The sequence below is a fragment of the Mercenaria mercenaria genome, chromosome 5, assembly GCF_021730395.1.
Source record: "Mercenaria mercenaria strain notata chromosome 5, MADL_Memer_1, whole genome shotgun sequence".
NCBI classification, from domain to species: domain Eukaryota; kingdom Metazoa; phylum Mollusca; class Bivalvia; order Venerida; family Veneridae; genus Mercenaria; species Mercenaria mercenaria.
The window spans coordinates 68,497,699-68,524,784 of NC_069365.1; the positions used below are offsets into that span (position 1 = coordinate 68,497,699).

Below are 27,086 nucleotides of genomic sequence, written 5' to 3' on the forward strand. Positions count from 1 at the left end.
AAATGTAACGTTTAAAATCAACTGCACAAATTGATATTGACGCAAAAACATTAGAATGTAAACATTTAATGTTTACTAAATGCTATCTACCCTGCTGATTAATTAAATCATACGTCGTGTTTCTTAGGGCCTTTACTGCTTTTCCTTCAAGTATTACCAGGATAAGTTATATTATTGAAACAAGAGTTTAAAAGTGAGGTGAATTCATTAATCAAGCGTAAATATTACAACAGATAAAGACTCCTTGACATCCTTAGTCGTCTCATTTTTATGTATTAATTGCGCTTTTATTTTTCTCTCCCATGTTTACATTGTGCTGTGTAAATGATTAAACATATCTGAACTCATAGTAAAGATATACCTTGCCGTTGTTGGACTTGCGTTGATTTTGGTCGCTTCACTACCCGATTCTAATTTGTTAGCGAGAGTGACATTGTTTCCAAACAAACAATATCTAGGCATAGTAACTCCAACCACACCGGCCAGCACATTACCCGTATGCAAACCAATACGCATCTTAAATATAACATTATATTACAATAAACCTAGTATCGATCAACTGCAGCGTTTATTTTCCGTTAATCATAAGCAAATCACGCATATTTAATTATCATATCATCGAGAAAGTCACTGGTATTCAAGTCTGTCTTAGATAGACCAATTGCTTATACTAAATGATTTTAGATTTTTAACATTAAAGTGCCATGTTGTGGTCGTATGAAATCATTTTGTACTTGGTTTTGTTATTACTATTACTTTGTGAACATGGAGTAAATTCAATTTATCAAAGTATAAATCTGCCGAGGCTAGGGAGCTATAAACAGTTTTGCACATTACATATGATGAATAGACACTGTTTAACCAAGTAATCTAAAAGTCTACTTAGTTGTGTTCTGTGTTTCCAAAGCATCTTCATATGTCTACTTTTCAAACAAAACGTTAAAAGATAAAACAGGTAACAGTGTCTTAACTAGTATACACTATTGCTACAACCAGTATCTCTATCATCTATATTAGAACTTAAATGATTTTTCCGTGAAAAATAAGGTACGTACCTGTATAACTTTACCATCGTGTGATTTTTGTTGACTTGCAAACTCCATCATTTTAATGGCCATCCAAGCAATTTGCATCGCGTGGTATTTTGATGGCCTTTGCAGACCAGCTGCAACGCAATACGCATCTCCGATAGTTTCTACCTATATATAAGAAATAAACCTTTTATTAGTCTAGCATATTACTTAAAACATTCTTGAAAACATCTAAATTAGATTACTTTTTTATACAGACATTCGGATATGTGAGTAAAGAACACAAATCCACAAAATATGTCTAAATTTGCGTTCAAAGAATTAAAGATTATAGATTTATTTTAACCTTTTCAATGTAGGAATTGAGGAAATTTGTCAAATGTAGAGATAATAAAGCATACTGGTGTAAACTACCATTTTACGCATCGGAAATCCGCAAAAGTTATCAAAAGTTGTGAACAGGTTGAGAAAACTTTATTTATTTCAATTTTTTAAACGTCGATCATTCCGTAATACTTGTCTATTTTGTTATAAGAAATAATATTGATTTTTATTTAATATTATAATATCGAGGATTCCAGAATAGCTGTCGGAAAATGTTAAGTAATATTAACCTTATAAACGTCCAGAAATCCGCAACAATTGTCAAAATTTGTGTACAGTGAATTCAGCATATTGATGACATCCATAGGTGTACATGAAGAACAGATAGAAGTAAAGCCAACGATGTCAGAGAACAGTATCGTCACATTATCTATACACTGAGGTTCTATTTTCTCATCTGAAATGTAATTTGTAATAACATGAACAGATAGACGTAAAGCCAACAATATCAGAGAACAGTATCGTCACATTATCTATACACTGAGGTTCTATTTTCTCATCTGAAATGTAATTTATAATAACATGAACAGATAGACGTAAAGCCAACAATGTCGGAGAACAGTATCGTCACATTATCTATACACAGGTTCTATTTTCTCATCTGAAATGTAATTTGTAATAACATGAACAGATAGACGTAAAGCCAACAATGTCAGAGAACAGTATCGTCACATCTATATACTGAGGTTCCATTTTCTTATCTGAAATGTAATTTATAGTAACATGAACAGATAGACGTAAAGCCAACAACGTTAGAGAACAGTATCGTCACATTATCTATACACTGAGGTTCTATTTTCTCACCTGAAATGTAATTTATAGTAACATAAACAGATAGACGTAAAGCCAACAATGTTAGAGAACAGCATCGTCACATTATCTATACACTGAGGTTCTATTTTCTCATCTGAAATGTAATTTATAGTAACATGAACAGATAGACGTAAAGCCAACAACGTTAGAGAACAGTATCGTCACATTATCTATATACTGAGGTTCTATTTTCTCATCTGAAATGTATTTTATAGTTACATGATTTAATGCTGCTTTTTATGAATTAGATAAATAAATTATGTTCTACTGGAGACTTTAGTAAATCATTTTGAAAATTTGACGTTAATGATATATTATTATTATTTTAGAGGGTATTTGGTTTTTATTCAGTTTATCAATCAAATATCTTTCATAGAGTTACAACTAAATGCAATATTGCTTTGAACCGTTGTTCAAGAATAAATGATAATTAATGCCTTTTCGATTTTTAACAATTTTATACTTCTATACCAGCGAAAAATTTCAACGGAAACACAACACTCAAGAATTCACTGATCAACACGTTACATATATAACTTATTCTGTATTCTATGCTGTTTTCTTCTCTGATAGAATCAGAATGAATAGTAAAATGTTGAAACATTTTGTTTTCAAATAGAATACAAAACTATACTTTTCGTAGCAATATAAATGTTACAAGAGAAAAAATATATACTATTCTCATTTCTTCTTGTAATCTATTGTTGGCATTATTTCTTGCATTTCTGTCACTATTACGTACTTTTACTTCGAATAAGTAGCGCGTGCTTATTCACGAATTCATGAGGGGTTAAAATATAATGAACTCGAAACACCGTTCAATATCTAACTCTGGATGCAATTTACTGAAACGTTAATACAAAACGTCTTGTCAATACATTTTCTAAAGTGAGGCCATTTAGATGTAAATTATATTTTTCAGTACGATTTGTAATCTATTGCTCCCGGAATTATACATCGATTGTATTATTGATGACTGTATTACTAAATTGCATGTGGTATAACTTTCTAAAACCTTTTTCTGGAAGCCCGCCCTGAACGTTTGTCTTGCGTTAAATGAAGTGTTAGGCCTTTAACATGACTGCATTTTTATAAAAATTGTACTTAAACAGCTATTTGAAAACATTTACAGATGATACAAATCAAGTTTTTCATATGGTATCTATAGAAGGGAAGCAAAAAATGCTCTATCTATTCTCTTTCTTTTGTTACAGATCCACCGTGAATATCAGAAGGGGAAATCGTAGAAATAATGTTTTAGCAACATCACATCTAATATATATGAAAAGGAAATATCATTCTTATTTAGAAGTAAGTATTACTGTGAATTATGCCTAGCTGCAGGCATCAGTCTCTGTTTGATAAATATTTAAGGAGTACAAGAACAAACAGATGAAATCTTAGTTTATTTGCTGTCAAATAGCAGTGCATGAAACTCTGCATTCATCGTAGTCAAACGGGTGATAAAAACGTACTAAAATTAAGCAAATATTATCTTCCGGAACGGTTCTAAATAATTAATGAGCATAGCTGCAGACAAAAATGGTTTGGGCAGAAGAAAGCTAACGATTAAAACCTCTTGCAACAGAGACAAGTCCGGGATTAATGAATATTATTAAAGTCAGCTTGAATTTCCCCCAAATGTCTGAAATGGACTCCTAGAGTGAACAGGAAATGCAACACAACAGGCCTATTCAGATGGTTGCGGGGGATGTAATAGCGACTCAACTTTGTTTGTTTCGTGCCTTAAAGAAGAATATACACACTTCTCCACAGTTTTTCAGCTATATTTGACGGAAACACCATGCGCAGAAGTTCGACATTTTTTCTCTTTTCTTCTTCCACAGCAGCACTTGCTTCTATGATATTCTTCTTCAAGTCTTCCATACGTCGGCGCAGACCGTCCTGCAAATTATAAAAAAAACTTCATGACATATTTTTGCATTTGAATTTAATTTAAGCTTTCACCATTTCGTAGTTTTCGGAATAAGATGTTTACTAGTATTTGATGTGAATGATAAATCTAAAGAATAAAGATAAAAAACAACAGAATATAAAACTAAAATCGAATATTCTTATTTGATGTTACCTGGGCTTTTGTTTGCTCTCCTACTAATATGACGTCTCTAGTGGCGTCATGTATAGGAAGATCGGAAATATAAAGACCTTTTTCTATCAATTCATCAAGCTTTTCTACACTTGGTGTGCCCAGGAAGAGGATGCCATCGATCTCTGGTAGTTGGATCATCTGGCCTTTAAGCTCCATCGTCTGAAATAAGAAAGAGACCAGTTGATTCCTTGAATACAACATCCCAGACCAAGATACTGTTACAATAACCCTATTTTATATTTCAGTGTTCACGCATAAACTCGTTATCATAATAATACAGATTTAAATGTTTTTCTTGAAGATAACGTAGTACCCTACATAAACAAGAAAATAAGATATAAACAAATGGTCATATTTTACAAAACTTAATTCATTAAGTAATTTAAAAGGAATGCATAAGAACTGTATGATATGATTTAAACTATTATCACAAGAGTAGTCCAATCCGTTTGCTTTGTACATGTAGTCAAATGTACATGTGATCTAGCACGAAAATATATTTCATGATGCTTATAAGGCTATAGCTGTCGAGGGGCTAACATGATAATTAAGATATTTTGAACCAGTTGGAGATCTCTGATAGTTAGTATTTATTCAAGATCATATCAGTTTCATCATATATTCTTTTTGTGTGCAGTCATCAAACGACTTGATGACATTTAGAATGTTACGATATTCCAAAATAGGAATCAATTCTCGAACAAATGTTGTTAAAAATGTGTTCATAAAGTTGTTATATGAAATGTATAACTTTTATGAGAAAAAACAACAACACCCAATTAGATAAAATATGTTTGTGTTAAATGTTATGAATTCATACAACAATTTATTTTAAAACCGCTTCTTTTTAAAGTAAATTTACACTTATATAATCTGTTATTTACCCATATCTTTACAGGAAGGTTTGAGAATATTTGAATGTAAAAGAAAAGTGGAAACTCCACAGGTCGCCAAAAAAACGACAAAAATGAAAATGTTGCAGGCTCGGTTCGATTGATAAAATATTTCAGTACAATAAAATCGTAAAGTTCATATGCTCTTCATGTATAAACCAAATTGGTATTTTCATCTTCTGTTTTGTTCTTATACTTCTCACTAATTCATTGACTAGTTTAAAATCGACTTTTCAATGGTTACTTCACAAATATCACAAACTACTTACCTGACTTTTACAATGTTTGTCTGCTTGTTTTGTCCTGAGATTAAACATAAAATTTACATGTGAGAGCAATGCCGAGTATGTCAGCGGCTCAATTCGTGGTCGCAGCACTTCAAAATGTAAAGACAGCCTCTTTTTGCTGGTTGATTTTGCCGTGTTTACATGTTTACACAGTGCCTCCCCAATTTGAATAATATCAAGATTTTTGTCAATAATAAAATGGAAGGGAAATGTTTTGCAAAATGTTGTCGTGCTTATTTTACTGTCAGATGCTTTTTTGCTAGCACTCTCTTGCGGAGAACATATTTTACATTGTGGGGTTGACCTTTCATCTTCAACCTTTACACTAATAATATGATGTAAAGAGCCGGGAGTATTGCTACAACTAACTGTCACTTCAGCTTCCCTTTGAAATAAATATTTAGATATTCCTGCAACAATGCCACCATAGTATTCTAAAAGTTCCCTTTTATCAGTATAGAAATGAAGAGTCATCTTGTTATTCTCGTACTCGCATCTTGATGAAGGTGGCACCTGTGACTTAAATTTCTCCGATAACGTTATGTAAGTTTGTAAACCATCAAGATTGCTGAAGAATTCGAGTATGTTGCTGCCCATCATTCTGATGGCATCCCCATATTCCAAAAGGCACAAACGGAAATATTCCTCACCTAGATGTCGCATAAATTCGTGGTCATTCATCTCTGAAAAGAAAGAATATCAGCTGAACAAACATATCGTAAATATAATGATTAAGTCTAAAACACTAAACAGAGGTCTACGAGAGATTTTTATATCAAGTACGACTGAAATTCTGAATGATCTACAGCAGAGTTTTCATACTGAATAAAAAATATAATCCTTATAATGACGGTTAAAGGAGCGTTTTATATATTGTACGACTTAAACTCTGATAATAAAGGTCTACAGGAGAGTTTTTACATTGAGTATAAATAAAATCCTTTAAATGACGGGCAAATGTGTGTTTTATATATAATAAAGGTCTACAGGAGTGTTTGTATGTAGAGTACAACTTAAACTATGATAATAAAAGAAAATGAGGGTTTTATATCTGACATTTACGGTCTACAGGAAAGATTGTATATAGAGTGCGACTAAAACCCTGAAATTAACGGTCTACGTGATTGTTTATATCGAATGTGACTAAAATCCTGAAAATAACGGTGTACTTGAATGTTTTCATATACTAACACCTTTAAACTAACGATCTACAGGAGTGCTTTTATACAGTTCAACTAAAACCCTGATAATAACGGTCAACATTAGTGTTTTATATCGAATACGACTAAAACCCTGAAAAATAACGATCTACACGAGGTATGCTATTGAGTACGATTTAAATCCTGAAAGACTGTTTTATCTGAGTACGACACATGATGTACATGAGTGTTTTATTTATATTTTATTTTCCTAATATATACATGTAAATATTAATAATTCTTTTCAACCCTTCTACGGAAAAATATCAAAATTATCAGATATGAATTTTGTTAAATTTACACTACAAATTAGAGGTAATAACTTACAAAGTTATTAAGAATTCTTATATTCCATTGCATCAAAAGCAAACACTGTATCAAATGTGGAAATATACTGCAATTTAACTTAGGATATGGTACCTTAAACTTAAGATTTCTATAATGATATTCTACACAGTTTGTGCATGCTATCTCAAAGCACATCAAATACAAAATTTTCGAAACTACAACAAAGGTGGTATCTTCGTAATTGCTGGATCTGTAGAAATAAATACGCCTATCGCATTTCCATGCATAAAATCTTAGTTTGTTTGTTTTGTTGGATTTAACGTCGCACCGACACAGGATAGGTCATATGGCGACTTTCCAGCTTTAATGGTGGAGGAAGACCCCAGGTGCCCCTCGGTGCATTATTTCAACACGAGCGGGCACCTGGGTAGAACCACCGACCTTCCGTAAGCCAGCTGGATGGCTTCCTCACATGAAGAATTCAACGCCCCGAGTGAGGCTCGAACCCACATCGATGAGGGGCAAGTGATTTGAAGTCAGCGACCCTAACCACTCGGCCACGGAGGCCCCCGCATAAAATCTTAAGATGCTGCTATGATATATCAATTTATCTGTTTATGTAAGAACTGTCATCTAGATATGTAGATAAGAAAGTGCCACAAATGAGATGAAATCAATCATTTTTATTACGTCTTGGAATTATATTAATTAATTGAATATTTGTTCTTGAATTTTCATATTATATATTCTCAATGGCGCGATTCAAACTTTAAGATTAAAAAACACAAATGTACTTTAAGAATAAATGTTAAAACGGTCTCTTGCATTGAATGTACAAATGCACTGTCTTTTAGAATAAATGTGTGAGTGCACTTTTTTGATAAAATACTCAAAAACATTTTTAGATGAAGTAAACAAATTTACTTTTAGATAAATATACAGACGCACTTTTAGATTAAATATACAACTATACGTTGAACTAACATTCTATTGTTCCTACTCCATTTCTAAAAAAGAAAAAATATGTTGGTACAGGTGGAATTAAAGAAGGGAAGATATAACTGAATGACGTTACATCTACTTAACATTTCGAGCTAATTTCCTAAGAAAAAGTGTCTTATAAAATATTCTACAAATACGTAACAATTGTTTTGAACGGTTTTATATAACGAGGAAAATAGATTCCTTCTTAAATACTTGTCAGTTGGAGTAAAAATAGCTATGAATATAATTACTGAGCAATGGTTTCTGACGTATGGTACTTACGAAGAATTTGAGCAGAGTGGCTAATGATGTCCAGAAGTGAACATTCATCTACAGGCTGGTGGCGCATATCAATATTCTCCATTTTGTCTTCAAACCCTGTAGCTGATGAACATGTAGACCTAAAACAGTGAAAAAATATAACGGTGATCTCCGAAAAGACCTACATTGTATGCCTGTGAAATAAAAAGGGTAATTTTTGATTGGACAATGGAACATTTCAACAGAACTATTTTCTTTACTTTTATTTCAATAATTACTTAATCAGCAAACGTATAAAACTTTCATTATCCATTAGAAAAGTATCTTAGAGCGAACCCATGGTAGTGGTGTTCAATCGCAGTTTTATAAAATGTACGAAGATGCATTCAATCGCAGTTGTATAAAATGTACGAAGATGCATTCAATCGCAGTTTTATAAAATGTACGAAGATGCATAATTACCACTTGAAATATTTAATTTTAGCTTCACTGTACTAAAACTCGTGTAGTTAGTTTAAAATATAGACTGATACATGTCAAGGCAAATTTAATTCAGTGTATACCGAAAAATACAGAAAAAAAGTGTTATTAATTAATCTTTTTTAGAAATGATAAGGTTTCACATGAATTATTTCTGAAGAAAACGTATACTGAGTAAAATAATAGGAACGCATGGCAGGAAGATTTATCTTTTACGGCTAGCCAGAGGAAATCATAAATTCCTACTGTAATTGTATCAAATGATATAAAAGTCACTTTGTTCAAAATAATGACTTTTCCCCTAGAACAATAGTACAAAAGAATTATGGCATCTTAGAGGTATGATAAGAGAGAAATATGCGCATCAGACAAAGATAAAATACCTGACATAATAGTAAACATAAAATAGTGACTGGTCTCGGATGATGCTCTAAACACAGACTTAGTATGCAATTATAAATTTATGATTTTATCAGATATCAAAAAGCCGTCGTTATCTGGGTCTTTTTTCGCTTAGATGTTCCAGATATTAACCTCAGTTTAATGACTTGATGAACTGAAGAATTATATGTTCGCGTAGGTATCTCTTCCAATACTGTAACTTCTGAGTATTTCCGTAAAACACACTCGGAGGCTGTACAAGATTTTGTCGGGCTTCTGTAACAGTTACCGTTAAGTTAGTACATTACTTTTCTCTTATAAGAGCTTATAAGAGACAGAAATGCAGACAAACAACAACAACAACAACAACAACAAACAACTTTAATTATAAATATTTAAATGTTGAAATTATGAAAAAAAGATTTATAGCCTTTAATTGTACTTACATTAATTGTTTCAAACTGGACGGTTCCTTGTTAAGAAGATTGTTCAATGCTCTGTACATGAACCCAGTCTGAAATGATAAAAACGCCGACAACATAAATATAGCGGCAAGCACCATCTGAACGGTATATATATTCTTGGCTTTTCTATGTATATCAAGCTAGAAATAACTGTGCTGTAAGCCAAATGAAACATTCAGTTATTAACCTTATTACCAGTTAAGCGGAATTCTGCGTAAAAATTCTGATCTCGAACCTACAACATACGTTTTTAAAGATGAACTGAACCAACCCTTCCTGAGTTATCACGGGTGCACGGACTGCCGGACGGCCGGTTACCTCGACTTGGTGACTCCCGTATACCCTCTACAACATTTCGTTTACTCAGGTAGAAAACATGTCTGATCAGTTGTCACGGAAATCTAGCTTCCTTGTTGATGCTGAGTTCCAGTTATCAAAGAGGTGGGATTTATATTTGATGTGGGATTTATACACAGATAACTTGTTTTCTAGAGTAATTTTCTCATGCAAATAAAACATTAATTTCTGTTTGCCTTGAAAGCTTTTAACATCGATTACAGGACGTCGTTCAGTAGTTTTTCATTTATCAATATTGAGTTAGTGAGTGGCCTTAAGAATGCGGTATTATTTTTTAACTTAGTTTTACCTGCATGAGTCTTACTCTTGCAGGTTTTGTGGAATGGTGGCATATAACAATTTAAATATTTACACATAAGACATCGTTGGACTCGGGCACCAGACAGGAAGGGAGGTGGTTACCAGTCTTAAAATAGATGACCTCTAACAGCCAGTTATATCGGAAAGATTCTTGTGGGATTCCAACCCTCGATTTATTGCTCCCGTCAAGGATGCATTACCCATTTTGACACGTATTCAATAAGCGCAGAAATATGAATGCATTAAACTTTCAAAGTTTGAAGATGCAAATGCATCAATATACTGTGAGTTCAATGCAGGTTAAAGTAAAACTGTTTGATACCAGTGAACAGTACATCGCACACATTTTAATGACCTACTTTTTCTTCCCAAATAAAATTAATGAAAGTCGTTCTGATAATACAGGCACAATACAGCTATGATACAAGATGACAGGTGGACAATTTAGGTCTTCCTGAATTACCTTATCCGCTCTGAAAAGTACATTCTTATTTTAAAAACGTTTGATTTTCTAAGGTTCGTTTCATTTCAGGCTTGATGCTTTAAAAAAAATCTAGTATTACTGCCACACGAAGATGGACTGGGAAAAGACAAAGAAAAGAAAAACTGAATCGGCTTTGTGCAGTAATTTTATGAAACAACGTGGAATTTTCACGCATCAAAAAAATAAAAAAATGTTATCGATGCGTCGGTGCATTCACGCTTTCACAAAAAAAAATGTATAAGAAAAATAATCCTTCTGAAGGTAAGACACATTTAGATATGCAAGATTGATTACGACTGATATTGTTCATTCTTTATTGCAATCATGATGGAATACCTATATTGTAAGTGAAACAATCTGTATTTACTTGAGTTCTGAAACATAACGAAGTGGCTTAAAGAGAATTCCTATAGTTTTTTTCCTTTCATAGAAATTTTTTTAATTCACATATATGATAGGAAAATTTGTGCTGAAAACAATGAACAAATAAAAACAATAGGTCACCAGACTTGTTTTTATGAAAAATTGTTTTGAACACACCCACTGTTGCTGAAACTGCTAGCGATTTCTCAACATTTTCATATTTTTCTGTTGTTTTTTTTTTGTAAATACCAACCAAAATATACATCAAGACAGCACAATAAGTTTTTTTTTTCTTTTTACAGATTTTATTATTTACTTATTTGATATCATAGTCATATTTGTAATACTCTATCCTTACAACAATGGGTACAAATGAAAAAAAATATTGTTTCATATTTACTTTTGTGAACTTTTTTCAGTGAAAAATGCCGATAGTGGAGAATATTTTTTTAAATTTTGAGAAAACTCTTTCATAGAATTTTTTCCTGTTTTTCTTATTTATAGATAATTGTATTGTGAGCATAAAAATGGCTAAAAATGTATGGGTCACCAGGCTAATTTTTATGTTAAGACCGCTAGCGTACAACACCTGTTCGGACGGAAAATGGCGCGAAACCGGCCAAACTGATTACATTATGTCTGCTAGAAGTTAAAAAAAGTTTTAAAAATTCTTAATTCTTTCTATAATTGAATACTAAATAATCTGAAATGTGATAATGTCTTATCAGTACTAAGTCAATTATCTTACATTATATGAACAACACTGTCTTTGTACTAAAATGCGATGGGAAAACACAACCACAAAAATAGCAAGATACCTGTCAGGCATGATACTTGTCAGTACAACACAAACCAGTATCAACATTTGATTACTGATAAAACTTATCAAAAATGTTATTTCATTCAAGATTCCTCATATTTAAGACTGTCTGTAACATGTTTCAACAAATTTTGACTTCAGCTCAGTTTTCCATAGGATGTGTCGGCTGTGCAGAAAGATGCGCATAAAAAACTATCGGAATTCCCTTTAAACACATAACAATCTTCTAGACTCATGCCCATCAGGTGGGAATAATGCTCATCCATTGTGGGATTACGCGCACCTGTTATGGGATTATGCTCACCCGCTGGGGGATTATGCTTGACTGTAGGGGAGCATAAAATCATTTTTTAAGCAGCCAATTATCTCAAAGAAACCATAAAGTTCGTAGGTCTAAATACGACAACAGGACAATCATATATTTTTCTATTCAACATGTGATGTATTTCAAATTCGCCACTCCCCATATACTGCTCTGTACGGTAATTCTGGATTTACCAGGCCTGCAGTTACCAAAATTCATGTCTTCTCCTTAGATCTTAAAACATTCGTTAACATGTTAAACATGATTCGACTAACACCCATGCAAAACCAATGATAAATGACTCCGTACTGGAAAATAAAGTCCCGTTTAAAAACGATTAAAGATCATCTATTTCTTTCAGGGCGTAAAAACCTAGGATTACTGAGGCTGTAAACTGGATTGGTGGAAGAGATAAAGAGAACTAGATAGAATTAAATGGTTCAGCTTTCTGCAGTAACCGTGTACAGCTGCATGATATTTTCTCGTATCAAAATGAACATAATCATAATGGAAGAGCAGGTGTTAGTTTCACCCTTTCAGACAAAAGAACAGTGTAAGAATGTAAGAAAAATAATCCCGCTTCTTAAGGTAAGACTCATTAAGATAAGGAAGATTGATTGTTAATGATAATGTTCATTATTTATTGGAATAATGAATGAATACCTATGTTGTTTTAAATGAAATAATCTGATAATTTTAAACAAGTCAGGAAAAATTCCTATACATGTACTGTTAGAATTCCTTTTCCGGTACATAGATCTAAGAAAGAACTATTAATATGAAAAAAAAAATCTTTCAACAATTATGTGCAGTGATACAATATATACATTATTATTAGAGTTTTTGTCACGTTGACATTAGTGTCTTAAAGAGCGTGACGTCGATTATACTGTACATTTTTTATTTCTGATGAAGACATAAACGTTAAAACTAGTGAATGGTATATTTTAAGCCAGTTACATATCACACCTATTCATAAATCTCAATAATGATCATAATTTTTGACGTTAACCAGTAACGTACTAACAGTTATTTTGTTGCATAATGGCACATAGTTTCAGTCCTTTTTGTTTATAATAATAATAATAATATATAAATAAATAGAGGATATTTGTTTGTTTTGTGTGAATATGGAATATATCTCACTGAGAAGTGAGAAAATTTCAAATATTTTCACGAGCGCGTAGCGCGAGTGAAAATGTGAACATTTTCTCACTTCGAGGTGAGATATATTTCATATTCATGAAAAAGAAACAAATTTTCTTTTTATTTTATGTTCAATTATGTTGAGATGTGCATATTGTAACAATGTTTAATCTCAGCGCGGGAAACAGACGCGCGTAAACAGACATGACGTCAGACGTGTTGTGACGTTATAAAGACGCACACAACATAAAGTTCCATTTCATTCTATTTTTTGCTGCATAACGTTGTGAAATTCCCATTAAGTAAAATTATTTGAATCGAGAAATATACTATAAAGAACAAAGTGCGAAACAATTTTCCTCCTGTTTTAAGCAAATAATTTAAAATTCATACACAATTAGTATGAGAGGGCGGAGCTATACCTCTCACAGTGTTAAAATATAGATTTCATATTTTCAGTGTGAGTGATGAGGTATGAAAATATTTAACTGATATAATACAGTATTTCATTAGTAAGCATAAAATAAATTGATTCTAATTATAAATAATTAAATCAAAGATATGCACTGTTACTGGTAGCACGCATTAGTCTTCAAACGTGTTTTTCTGGATATAGCGATACATTATTGTCCTTAATCATTCGCCGTTTTTTATACTTCATTGTCCAATGCTGATAAAAAGTAACACAGTTTCAATACAGTTTTTAATGTTTCGCCCATAATTGAAATACGATAAAATATGTTGCTGATTTAAACGCAATAGGTATGAAGTTGCTAAGGTGTCTGTCCTAAATCAAGTTAATGGATCCCGATGTTTTTCATCATAAAATACATAGATTTTGTGTCTAATTGCGCATGACTGTAAAACTAGATAGTATCACTTCTGTTTCAAATAACCATTTTGTATTCAAATGTCAATATGACATGAACTTATTATCGAACAATTCGTTTTGTTTATTTGTATATTCGCCCTAGCTCAAACATTTCAGCGTCAGAGATATTTCTATACTGTTAGGATCTCTGTACTGAAGGGAACCACGTATTGAAACCTTGCCAGGATTCATGCCAGAAATCTGTCAAGCTATAATTTCATACGCTATCACCTTCTACTTTAACATATTTTTAACCATTAAATCGTAAATAAAACAGTTTCAAGAAGAGTTATACATAGACATTTCAAATGACTGGCACCATCTGCAATACTTTGCGCAGTATTGAACAATTTCAAATGGCTGGTACCATCTGCAATATTTTGCCCACCAGTGATAGAGGTACTCTTCACATGGAATAAAAGGTCGGTATAGAATCGTTATTTTTGTGAATTTAAACTTTCTCCAGTATATTTTTATGACTTTTGTTTTTATAATCCAATTAAATTTTATAAATATATAAAAAAAAGTTGATCTTGACATTTAAGGATAACAATGTCCTACGAAAATAGCGTGACATCATCATCTCCTCATGACTTAGTGTGCAGTTGTTGCGGTTCGGCATTGGTGATGTAAATAAATAGAACTTAATGGAAGCGACCATCAGAAAATTAAAAAAAACAGGATTGCACTTTCACATAAATTACAGATAATAATTTAGCCGAATAAATAAGGTGGTTCTAGACATTATCTCAAGTCCTTTTCAATGTGGCTAAACTCGAAGCACTTTCTAGGCGTTCAATACTACGTGCAAGTTAAACACCTTAAATGCGTTAGATTTTGAATATATGGCGAAGTTAGTAGCGTTTTATATAGACCATAGAATGTACAACTAGTTTAATGGCTCTAGTATGCGTACAACTTCAGCTTAAAGCTACTCGCCCACAGTTTGGGTGAAATTGTTCAACATGTCCATTTCCACCAAGTTTGGCATAGAACGTATATATGACACTGATAAATGATAAAGTGGGTAAAAATAAAAGTTTGAGATTGGTAAAAACGCAGAATGAATGTAAATTTTCTGCATTATTTCAAAAGCGTTGCGACTGTTTAATACCTTCTACAACATATTTTTGGTTATTTATAAGAATATATTGCAATAATCTTATGTCAATAAGTTTGTAGCACTAGTCACTTTCAGAGTACTCACTTTTTATGGATTTTGAGAGAAATTATTTTTTCGCCTAAAATGTGTGGGTTAGCCCATTAAAGGCAAAGTTGAGCAATTTAAAAAGTACATATGAGCCGCGCCATGAGAAAACCAACATAGCGGGTTTGCGCAGTCTGGTCAGGATCCATGCTGGTCGCTTTTAAAGCCTATTGGAATTAGAGAAACTGTAAGCGAACAGCATGGATCCTGACCAGACTGCGCGGATGCGCAGGCTGGTCTGGATCCATGCTGGTCGCAAACCCATTATGTTGATTTTCTCATGGCACGGCTCATATGTACTTCTGGAAGTTTTGACATTTACCTATATGATTTATGAATTTGATTATGAGACGCGTTTGTATTAGGTTTTCATATGTTTCAGATAACAGCATTCCTAACTTGTCTTTCAGAAAGTATTATTAGATTTACTTCAAATAAAGCAGCTGTAAAGTCCCAATCAATCTTTAATTAATTAACACCATTTTCTGTGTGTTTTGCCCATAGATGAAACAAGGTAAAAGCATCTGAGGTATTTGAATTGTTTATCAGCGTTTAAGCTTGTTATCAAAGAGGCTAGAAGTTACCAAGGTCTCTTTTTAAGGACGTAGGTTACCTTTATATTTGTATGTGCGCATGTCCAACCGGAAACTAACGTGACGATTTACGACGACGTTTACGACAAACTAAATGTGTTTGTATATTCATTATTCTGAAAACAAATCATAGACCTGTATTCGATCTGACGCTTTATGGTTTAATAATGCAGAAATAATGAATAAATTGCCGCAGAAACGCTTCAAAACAATGTTACCTTAAAATGACGTCATTGACGTCATGACGTTACGTGACAGTTACCGCGCAAAATTAATAGCTTTTTTCTTGAAAGTACGTAATTCTGTGCATTTTCTTTAGTCAAACTATTTTCAAATAACCATTATTTGCTGAAATATGTTTTATGAGTCTTTTGCTCTGAATAATAATTAATATTTTGCTTCTTTTATGTAGTTATATTGAAATGTTATGCGGAATGTAACAAAATGGATGATGGTTACCAATGTTATTTGGAATATAGTTGGGTGAGAGGTTACTTGTTACGGCCATTTTCAAATAAAAAATCTAGCAGTTTGATTTGTAATACCTATTTCTCAGGTTCCGTTGATAATTTGTTACTTATTTACTAAAACTAAGATCTAAAATTGTTCAAATTTCAGTAGACAATTATGGTTTCTTGAATTGAATTGATGTTACCATGGAAACGAAGCCCGTGACCTATGTATCTAAATGTAAAATTCAAAAGCGTTGACACTAGTCTATTTAAGAAACACGGCTTCGGCTTTTTATTTTCATTTCAACAATATCCATCAGAATAATAGTAGCAATCTGAACGATTTTTCCATGAAAAATGCCAGACGAGGGGTACTGCTGTAAGTATTCTAAGCTTAGAAATTTGTTTGAATAAATGCAGATAACACGAAAATATAACTTACGTTAGAAATAATATGTTTTAAAGCTACATCAACTAGAAAGATAATCTTATTCAATATTATTTTATAAGAAATTACGAGAAAAAGCAAGATATAAGCCATTTAAACATCTCTGTTGCCATGGTTACTTTAAACTTTAAGAAAAATAGGGTATCATGTATAGTGCTTGGTATTTTGCTCATAATATTACCCAAATATTCCATGTTGGTCATTAAAAGAATGGCACTGAAGCCGTCGAAAACCCCTATTTTTATACATAGTTGTTTAAAAATGAGAGAAAATGCGTTACCATGGAAACACGAGCCCCGCGACATATATATTTTAAGCTTATATTAGAAAGCTAACGTGCATACCAGTAAAATTATAGATTATGCTGACTTCTACGGATATCAATGAAACTAAAACACACTGAAAAGTGTTAAATATCCGTATTTTCCTTCTTCTTTTAATATGAAATATCTTTGGAGGGTCATGTTCTTCAAACCTGGATAAAAATTGAACTTGAAGAGACAGAGACAAACGAAACTGAGATTTTAGCAGTTAAAACTTCATATTAAACGAAATACAAAAAGATGCTGCGGTTCAACTAATTTGAATTTACCCTTGAAACAAGGTAACCTACCTCCTTAATATTTAAAACTGATATTCCTCGGATATTCCTCGGAAATTCTTTTCCAGATACCTGACTAGAAAAGAAGAAATGAAAAATTACATTTTCTTTTGTTTCAAATTATCTTAAGTCGTACTCATATATCCATGTGAATGAAAAACTCATGGTGTATTTGTGTAAAAACTGGTTACTTAAATAACTGACGTGTGTGAGAATGACGAAAACATTATTTGATATTAACATTGTTGGAAATATAATGAATTCATGTTCAGTCTGGTTGAAACAATCTTCCACTGAGACCAGACCAGACAAAAGTAGCAACAGAACAATCAGTGTGTACATACCATAGCCTGTCTGTGATTGATGCAGACATGTGATAAAGAACGACCAAGTTCACTACTGACTAAAATGTAGTTGGTTATAACTTAGCATGAAAAATGATCTTTCAACAAGATACAAACATCAAAAGACATATACTATTATGTGCACCATACAACGAGTTGCGCCAGAAATGTATTAAGTGTTATAATAGACAGAGACATTTTTAAATTTGTAGATTTAATAAGTAGCCCAAACAAATCTGAATAATTTATAAACGAAGCTCTAAATGTACGTAGCCGTTTGCTTACTGCGTAACAAATTATCACTAACTGTGAACAGAAGAAATTCATCTAAAGAATTCGTAAGTTCATACACATCATTTAGTTAAGTAAATTAATATATATTTTCTAAACATACGCGTATTTTTACCATATATGTCTCTTTTATATTGTTTGTAGATTTTATGATGTAAAACCCAAGAAACTGTATAGTGTATGTCTAATAAAATCCGTTCTGTTCTGTTTCTTTTCTATTCATAACTGTTCATAAAGTTGTTTGAATAGTTTCATACTTTTGTCTGGAGCTTCCCAAGGAAAGAAACTATTAGATGAAAATGATCTATAATTATCGACAAATGTGTTCATTCTTTGTCGCAGTAAAAAAAAACTGTGTTTGTAAAATAATATAGTGGTTCAAAACAAGTCATAGAAATTTTAAGCCCATGGTACGTTGTGAGCGTCGTATTTCTTAGACAGAATTGTCAACATAAAAATTGTATTTTCAATGTTCTGATACTAAGTCTTCAGATAAGTTTTCAGAAACGTAAACACTGGCATTTAGCGTCACGTGAATGAAAATATAGCAGTGTCGAAAACTACGAGAGTCTAAAAGCGAAAATAAATCGTTTCCCAAAAAATATGTTTACAATTAGGATTCATAAACTTCAGTAACCAGTGACACTCATCTGATATGTTCAGTGCAAGAGCCCCATGTGGCATTTAACAATACAATTCAAAACCCTTGCTCAAAATCATATACATCATATATATATAATATCTATTTCTCGGCATATTTCGTAAAAAATATGAACAATTAGGAAGCTTACAAACATTAAATCGAGCCATGTTAGAGCACTAGATAATCTAAAAGTAAACGTAGCTCATTTATTTAGGCAATCTGATAAAAAGCATATTTTAATTTTAACAAAAGAATAAATTTAAGTACACAGCTACGAAGATGAAACGCCTTCAAGGCTTATTATCCTTATCCAAACATACCACTAATAAATTATCATATTTCAAATGATATGGTTTATACGGAACGTATCAAAGAATCTATATGGCTTGCCTTTCATTTTGTCTTAAATACTTTATAGAACCGGGTTATGTATAGGTAAGAGGTTCTGATAACCGGGCGAACGTCTTACCTACTTATTGGCAAATATGTGGGGGTGAAGAAATCTGACCTTCCTAATTAACCATGAAATTGCTGTTGTCAAACAAATTTGTGTCTTCAGAGGTATAAGCTGAGTGTGAATTATTTTGTCTGTAATTTGGAGCCAAAACAGATGTGAATGTCTAGCAAAATGGTGGACCGTTTTCAGTTTGTTTCAAAGGATTATGTTGAGCAAAGAATAAAATGTTTAATTAAATATTTTCACACTTCGTAATATCAGTATGTCACTGCATTCCTGTAAAGTACACCACAATAATGAGTCTGAAAAATAAATTGCCTTTATCACTTGATTGTGGTCTTATCATGACCTTCCCAATTAAACCTGTCAGTTAAAAATTACGAAATAAGAACCGGGTTCTTACTGATTTTTTGGGGAATCATGAAGAACGCACCATTAAGAAGCAGTTTGCCAATAAAAATATTAAGAAAAAACGTCTAAATAACGCGCATGATACAGATTCGTAATTTTCTACGTCTGTCACAAAGATTTTTGTTTCCATCAGTTTTTATTTAAAAACAAGTGCACCGCAATGCGGAGCAATATACGCCCGAAGGTATGACCTTTGACCCCTAAATGTGACCTTGACCTTGAAGTGAGCTATCCGAAACATGCACTCCACACGTCGTCTCGATGTGTTGAATTTTTGTGCCAAGTTTCTTTAAAATCCTCCAAGCAGTTCAAGATTACAGAGCGGACACAAAACAAAGTCATATGACATTTGACTCCTAAATCTGACCTTGACTTTGAAGTGAGGCATTCAAAACATGTGCTCTGCACGTCGCCTGTATGTGGTGAACATTTGTTTCAAGTTTCTTAGAACTCCTTCAAGGGGTTCAAAAGTTACAGAGCGGACTGACGTTCGGGCGGACAGACGGACACCGGCGTCATACCATAATACGTCCCTTCGAGCGTATAAAAGATACAGGGCATATTTAACTCTGATTATTTACAGGTATATAATAAATGGCTACACCTACGCGTAGAATATATATCTTTCTCGTTATATCGAGTGAGTATTGTTGCAATTTATGTTCTGATTTATATCATTAGATAAGCTTAAATATTGTGAAGCTGCGAAAGCACAAAAACTACACATGGTTTAAAGATACATTGTAAACAACCTACGTCTTTTGAAATTGTATGCTCATGTTACATATCTTCTCTTTCCCCGTTACCATATTTCTAACGAAGCAGGTGAAAAGTAAGAATTCATTTTGATTAGCACTTTTTCCTGAACGTTTTGCCCATTATTAAAATACGGTAAAACATATGGTGCTGATACAACATAATAGGTATGAAGATGATAAATCTAATTAACTAACAACGGTAAGTCTTTTTCTCTAAATAAAGCAATTAATGTTAATTTTTTGGGATTTTTTACTGAAAAAAAAGAACTGTCATTACTTTTGTTTCAAATTGCCTTTTTCGCACTACAATGTCTGTACAGAACTTCAATGCGAAATTTTCGTTTTGCAAATCAATTGGCGACATTCTAAGAAACGAATACTGCTTGTGTTTTAGGCTGTATAAGACTTCAGAAATATATATAATGAAGTAATTTTACTCTAGCTTAAACACGAAACAAGAAAAACCAAAGAATATAAACACCGCTAAAATCCATTATTTGACCTCTGACCCACTTGTATTATTTTCACAATTTTCCAAAGTTACTATTGCATCTGTCTCAGAATTGCAAACGCATGTATGTCGCAAGTGATACAAACATTGTTTTGATTATTCCCACTTGACGCAAAATGGCAGTATTTTCATATCAAACGATCTAAAGGCAAATTATGGGTATTCGATTTTTTCCCTTTTGTCCACCAACTTCCATATGAATTGTTATATTCAGCGTAAGTTATCATTGCATGAGAGATATTTCTATTTGTAAAATATTTCGATTTTATATTGATAACGACGTTCTTAGTAGCATATCAATAACAAATTCAACATCGAGCAATGTATTGGTCCTAGTATTTGCAAATATTAAACATCCCTGTTTTTCTGTTTTAGATACTGCAAAGCTTAACAATTCCAAAGGCTTGTATGGATTTGATTATATGTACATCTTGATATGTTATAATAAAAAAAATACAAAGGCTTGTATTGATTTGATTATATGTACATATTGATATGTTGCAATTAAAAAATTACATTTGGGTTTAATCTTACCAAAAGTTGCACAAACTGTATTGAATACAGTCTGCATAATTGATAAGCATTAGATGTTAACTGTTTGGACGAGAACAATACTCATAACTTCTAAGTGAATACTGAAATTATTTAACATTATAAATTAAGTATCAATATTTGCAAATATATGCCAAAAATATTGAGGAAGATGTTAAAATTTTCAATTATGTATATATTGAAGCTAAGGTATATTGGCCCTTGAACATATCGCCAAATTCTAGAAAGAGGTGTGGAAATAATACATTTTCAATGTGTTTTCAATCATAATAAAACGCCCAGATCTACAGGTCTAAACTAACCATAATATTCTAAAATGCCAGTCACTAGTAAGAGGTAAATTAAGTGATACCTGACACAGTGATAATTTTTTGGACAAATCCTACTTTTTAACATTTGTTTTTCTATTTTGAAAACGGACTGTTAATGTCAAGGGTCAAACAGGCATGTGTTGTTTGTAGAACAAATAAAAAAAACTCCAGACATCTGCTCTTGTGTAAATGATATAAACGTTGTAATACAATCCTATGGTGCCCCTAAAGTGATATGTTACGCACTTTTTTTCCACTTAGGTAATGTGATACTTTTTTTATTTCGTTTATATGAAATCATTTCGTTTAAACGAAATAAAAAAAGTCTCACATTACCTTAGTGGAAAAAAAGTGTGTAACATGTCACTTTAGGGGCACCGTACAATCCTATGTAAAGCTCCTTTTTATTAAGTTGCAAAGTAGATTCTACTTTCAATAAGTACATGCTTTTAGGTATAAAGGTTAAAAGTCTCTTCAAAGACTAGGTCGTGAAAAAAAAATCATTTTCAGTTTTAAAAGTCATTTTCTGAGCTGCAGGTGTAAAGCAACTCACTAAAACGTTTATGGCTACAAAATATTTTAATAAAAGGTAAAAATGCATGTTAAGCCTGCCTCCCGGGCTGAACGGGTGTCTTCAATAAGTACTGAAACATTTTGTAAGTTAATTTAAGAAAGTTCAGTCTATATGTGACAATAGCAAATCTTCATACATAAAGAGCAAAATTTAATTCTTCCATACGTATGATTTAAATTGTTTAAGATTTACGACGGAAATAGTATAAACTAAAGTACTGAAACATTTCCTAATTCCAACGAAAACAGGCAATGAAATTGGAATAGATTGCAATAAATGTATACGACCTAGACTTCATAAGGGTAGGAAAACATTGCAATCACCAATTGACACTTAAATAAATATCTTTAAAATAATAAATGGCACACGTGCTGTTTTCTGCCTCCACTGGGTATAATGATTAACACATCAAAAGATACTTTCTAGTCAATTGCAAGACAAGCCTTGTGGTGTCTACCATAACACGCAATCATCCTATTATAACATACGTCTGCATCTAATAAGTTCTTGTTAACGCTAACTTAAGCTATTTTGAGGGTAGTATTACTGGAAGAATCTTTCTGTTTGAACAGATTTTTCACAAACAATATAAATGAAAGTAACTTTTAACAACAAAATATCGTTTTCATCAGAACCATCTTGTGCGCAGCTGTCTTGTCGCTTGGGTAAATGCAAGTAAACAATAATTCTAATCAAATTTCTGGTTTTATCTAGACATAGTTGTATCCTTCTCTCGTATTTTGACGACAAATTGTCAACTATAAGAAATAGTAAAACGAGCTTATAGGATTTGAATGTGCTGCTATTTTACAATGAAATGAGAAGTGCCATGGGAAAACCAACATTGTGGGTATGCGACCAGCATGGATCCAGACCAGCCTGCGCATCCGCGCAGCCTGGTCAGGCTCCATGCTGTTCGCTAATAGTTTCTCCAATTCCAATAGGCTTTAAAAGCGAACAGCATGGAGCCTGACCAGACTGCGCGGATGCGCAGGCTGGTCTGGATCCATGCTGGTCGCATACCCACTATGTTGGTTTTCTCATGGCACGGCTCAAATAAAGAACATGACATTCTAATGCTTAGGTATCGGTAGCATGTTGTAATCAACCTAATACAGAGGAGACTTTTCCACGGACACCACAAGAAATGTCTGTCACTAAGACAGTCACTAAGATGAACCTGTTGATATCGGAAAATGCTAGACAGACGTTCCCACTTGTTGAGCCATAACATGAATGCTCTACAAATACATATTCATGTTAGGATCAGGTAGCAATTTTCTTATATAAGATTATACGCAAAAAATCTGCATTTTTAATACCGGAAGTAGGGTAACATAGAATAATGCCTCAGCTCGTTATATGGCAACGAAAAATATATTAACTGAATTCACATGCAACCTGTGAGTAAATCCATTAAAACTGAAACATAACTTCTTTCTAACGACACGATATGACATTAAAATTTTGATGCTTTAAGTAATTTTAACTAATGTTTTCAAATTAGCTTGAAATACGTGGATCTCATTGGCAAATATCTCGGAAGTAAAAACATTTATAAATTTGACGTTTTCCATATTGAATACCTTTTTAGGTTACACAAATGTGAGGTTTCTTTAAAACTTACATTTTAGACAAAAATACAGTCATTAATTTGCCCGTGGAAATCCATTATAAAAAGTGAGGTCTAAATTTTTCAAATTGTTATAACAAAAAAAAAAACAAGCACATGACTCTATCTTTGTTGTTTGGAAAATTAGGGCTTAATCAAATTCTTCATAGTGGAGAGAAAAATGATCCGTGAAACATGCAGAATTACCTTAAGCAAAAAGTCATGAGACAATAACAATATTTTAACATAAGGTCAGCAAATATTTGCCTAAAAGAGAACACAAAATATAATTATATATCTAACAAGCATTTATATTCATTATGTAAGTTTTCAATTCTGCTGTTTCCTCATTGGCATGTAGCTCAATTTACTTCGGCGTAGGTCTTACTGTATATAAAAAATGCTAGTCGCGAAGGTAATGAGGTGGCCATTTTCCATAATAGCATTACAATCTTTTCTATCGTTACTGCCTATCGGCAATACTTTTAACACAGCAGCTGGAAATTCACAATCAATCTTTGATTAGCACCATTCCCTGAATTTCTCGCCATTTTTCAAGGCTAGAAAACATCTGTTGCTGAAAAGTTATTAATTAAATTTACATAATAGATGCAAAATTTCACACTGCTATCATCGCTTATTTGTATTATCCAGAAGGAATAGTAAATGCAGATATTCCGTGAATTTAGATATTATAAAGTTGCAACTTTTTTCAAAAAACCAGATAACTTAAGATGAAAGTTTTTCCTTAATTTGGGAAAAATAACTAAAATGGCGGGACGTCATGCTTGATACAAGAAATATATTTGTAACTGGTGATATATAAAACTGACTCCTGAATGAGACACCGTATTGCAGTTGCGTTACGCAGCTTTAGTTTACAAGACAAATTCTGATGTGCCTTTATCCATGCAATTTAGCAAGTGGTTATGATGTGCAGTTATCAGTTATAGCCCTGCCAGATTTTACATCAAGAAAGGCTACTTAAGTTCACTAAATCCTAAACAATTCAGTGCAATAGTAATCTATATTATTCGACCATTTTAATGCAAGTATACTTAATGTATGACCTTACAATTCTATGTCCGCAAAACCGAACAAGCTCACAGGCTTGCATGATAAAGTATTATTGCATTTCTGACAAACAAGCTGAATAATAGTGTATTTTGAAACGGTGCCATGGCAGTATCAGTGTGACTGGCAAGAAAAATGGGCAAGGTAATCCTAAATAGGTAGCTGTGGCGAAATATGTCCTTTATATCTGATTTGTTTTGAATCAATATTTTTTAAATAAAACAGCAAAAATCATAAACGTCGATCTTTGGATAGCTCCTAGATTGAAAATTCGCAGAAGACTTCGAAGAATGTATATAAGTGAGCATATCATGACCAAATGCAACTGTTAGACCTATATTTTAGTTTGTATAAAGCTGGTTCCATGGGATCGAAGCTTCTGTTACCAAATTTCAACATGTTGGAACTGTGGGGAAGCAATTCTAGTTCTTGTTCTTGTATGGAAGTAGCTTATGTTGTAATAAATCACACACTTACGTTCACTTAATTTACTCATGGTTATGACCTAAAATGACCTTAACACTCTTTCATGCCACGTCAAGAGCAAATCTTTAGCGCAAAATATCTGCATAAAGCTAATGCAATACTGCCAAATTTTACATACAAAAACAACCATGTTTAACTTTCGATCATTGTTTTTGAGTGGATGTTTTGAAATTGATCTCATAATGAAGTAGGGCGTCATCCTTCAAAACTTTGAATGCAAAATAATATAAATAAAATTCATGATTGAAGTAAAAAATCATAGCACAATTCTATCAAGGGATAGATAGAAAACGATGAAAAGGTAGGAAAGATTCTTATTACTGTGGACTGTAAAGATCGCAGAGGTTAGGTTGTCTGTGTGCTAATGAATTTATTGCACAAGTTTAAACATCCAGTCACTTGCAGTATTTGTAATGTAAATACTACTTGGGAAGTTTACTGATATCCTATAGTGGACTAATGGAATAATAATTGTATTGTATTTGATAAGAGGTGTAGCAAATATTGAAATACTTTCTGCAATGTGAGACAAATGTAAAGATACAAGACTGATAATCCTTTGCGCCGTGATAAAGCGCCAGGTCAAGCGACGAAGACAAATACAACCAATTTGTAAATATTTAACGCCTTTGTCTTACTCATACGTCTCTAATATGAAAGTGTGTACATTCAAATCCTACAGTTTCTCTAGCTAATGGTCTCGCAGGATCAGATGTACTGTTAAATCAAATTGAAAATAAATATATCTGATGAAAAAATAGTTCATATAATGAAATAGGTACGAAATACACAGATCTGGCAAATGCCAGTAGAGCCAAGTATTACATTTTGTATTATGATAGATCCACCCTTTTATAAAGCTGTGATAAATGTATAATAAACATCTGCAGGTTATCTTAGGTTAAATACCTTATAAAGCCTGTTATATCATTTTAATATTCAGATCATCGCATATCTTATGTCGAAGTGTGACTTTTGTTACACTATATAGGTTACACACACGAAACTTGGTATGGCAAATATGTGAAATTCATAAACAGTGCTGTTACAGTAATTCTGCATAATCCAAGCAAAGCCTCTACAAAAGTGCGTGCCCAAAATCCTTATACAATGTATTACTTCAAGCTACTCGTCTGCACTCAGGATGGAAAAAAAATACCCAGAGTTTGATATCAGGCCAAATAACTGGTGTGGTTCATTTAACTCAACTGATCCTTCTTTATTTTTCAAAAAGGATATTTCGAAAGTAAAGTTAGTTGATAACAGTTTACTTAAACCCGGTTGTGAAAAAAGTTCTCCCACTTATATTATTCACCATTGACACCTCAGTCCTGATATTATTCTTTCCGACTGTGTATATAAGACGTTGTGATGTAGCACCATTTGCCGATTTGAAAAGTAATCTAGGTGCTAAATCCTTACTTTGCAAAACCTCAACTTTCAATACGTTTACACTAAAGACAACTTACAAAAAGTATAATTTATAACCATTTTGAGAAGACTTTATTGTAATACACAAGAATGTGAACAAGATACTTTGA

The 27,086-nt window shown here is 32.6% G+C and overlaps 1 protein-coding gene across 2 annotated transcripts in view; it reads right to left on the reverse strand.

Annotated features, from left to right (window-relative positions):
• Nucleotides 1–27,086, reverse strand: part of LOC123557518 (guanylate cyclase soluble subunit alpha-1-like) — a 45,396-nt gene that overhangs the window by 2,588 nt on the left and 15,722 nt on the right. For both annotated transcript variants that reach the window (XM_045349022.2, XM_045349021.2), the window contains 8 exons: nt 9,558–9,625; nt 8,272–8,390; nt 5,501–6,201; nt 4,318–4,497; nt 3,995–4,133; nt 1,646–1,812; nt 1,056–1,199; nt 362–516 (listed from right to left, as the gene is read on the reverse strand). In XM_045349022.2, coding sequence (XP_045204957.2) covers nt 362–516; nt 1,056–1,199; nt 1,646–1,812; nt 3,995–4,133; nt 4,318–4,497; nt 5,501–6,201; nt 8,272–8,390; nt 9,558–9,625 — 1,673 coding nt within the window. The remainder of the gene's footprint in view (nt 1–361; nt 517–1,055; nt 1,200–1,645; nt 1,813–3,994; nt 4,134–4,317; nt 4,498–5,500; nt 6,202–8,271; nt 8,391–9,557; nt 9,626–27,086) is intronic.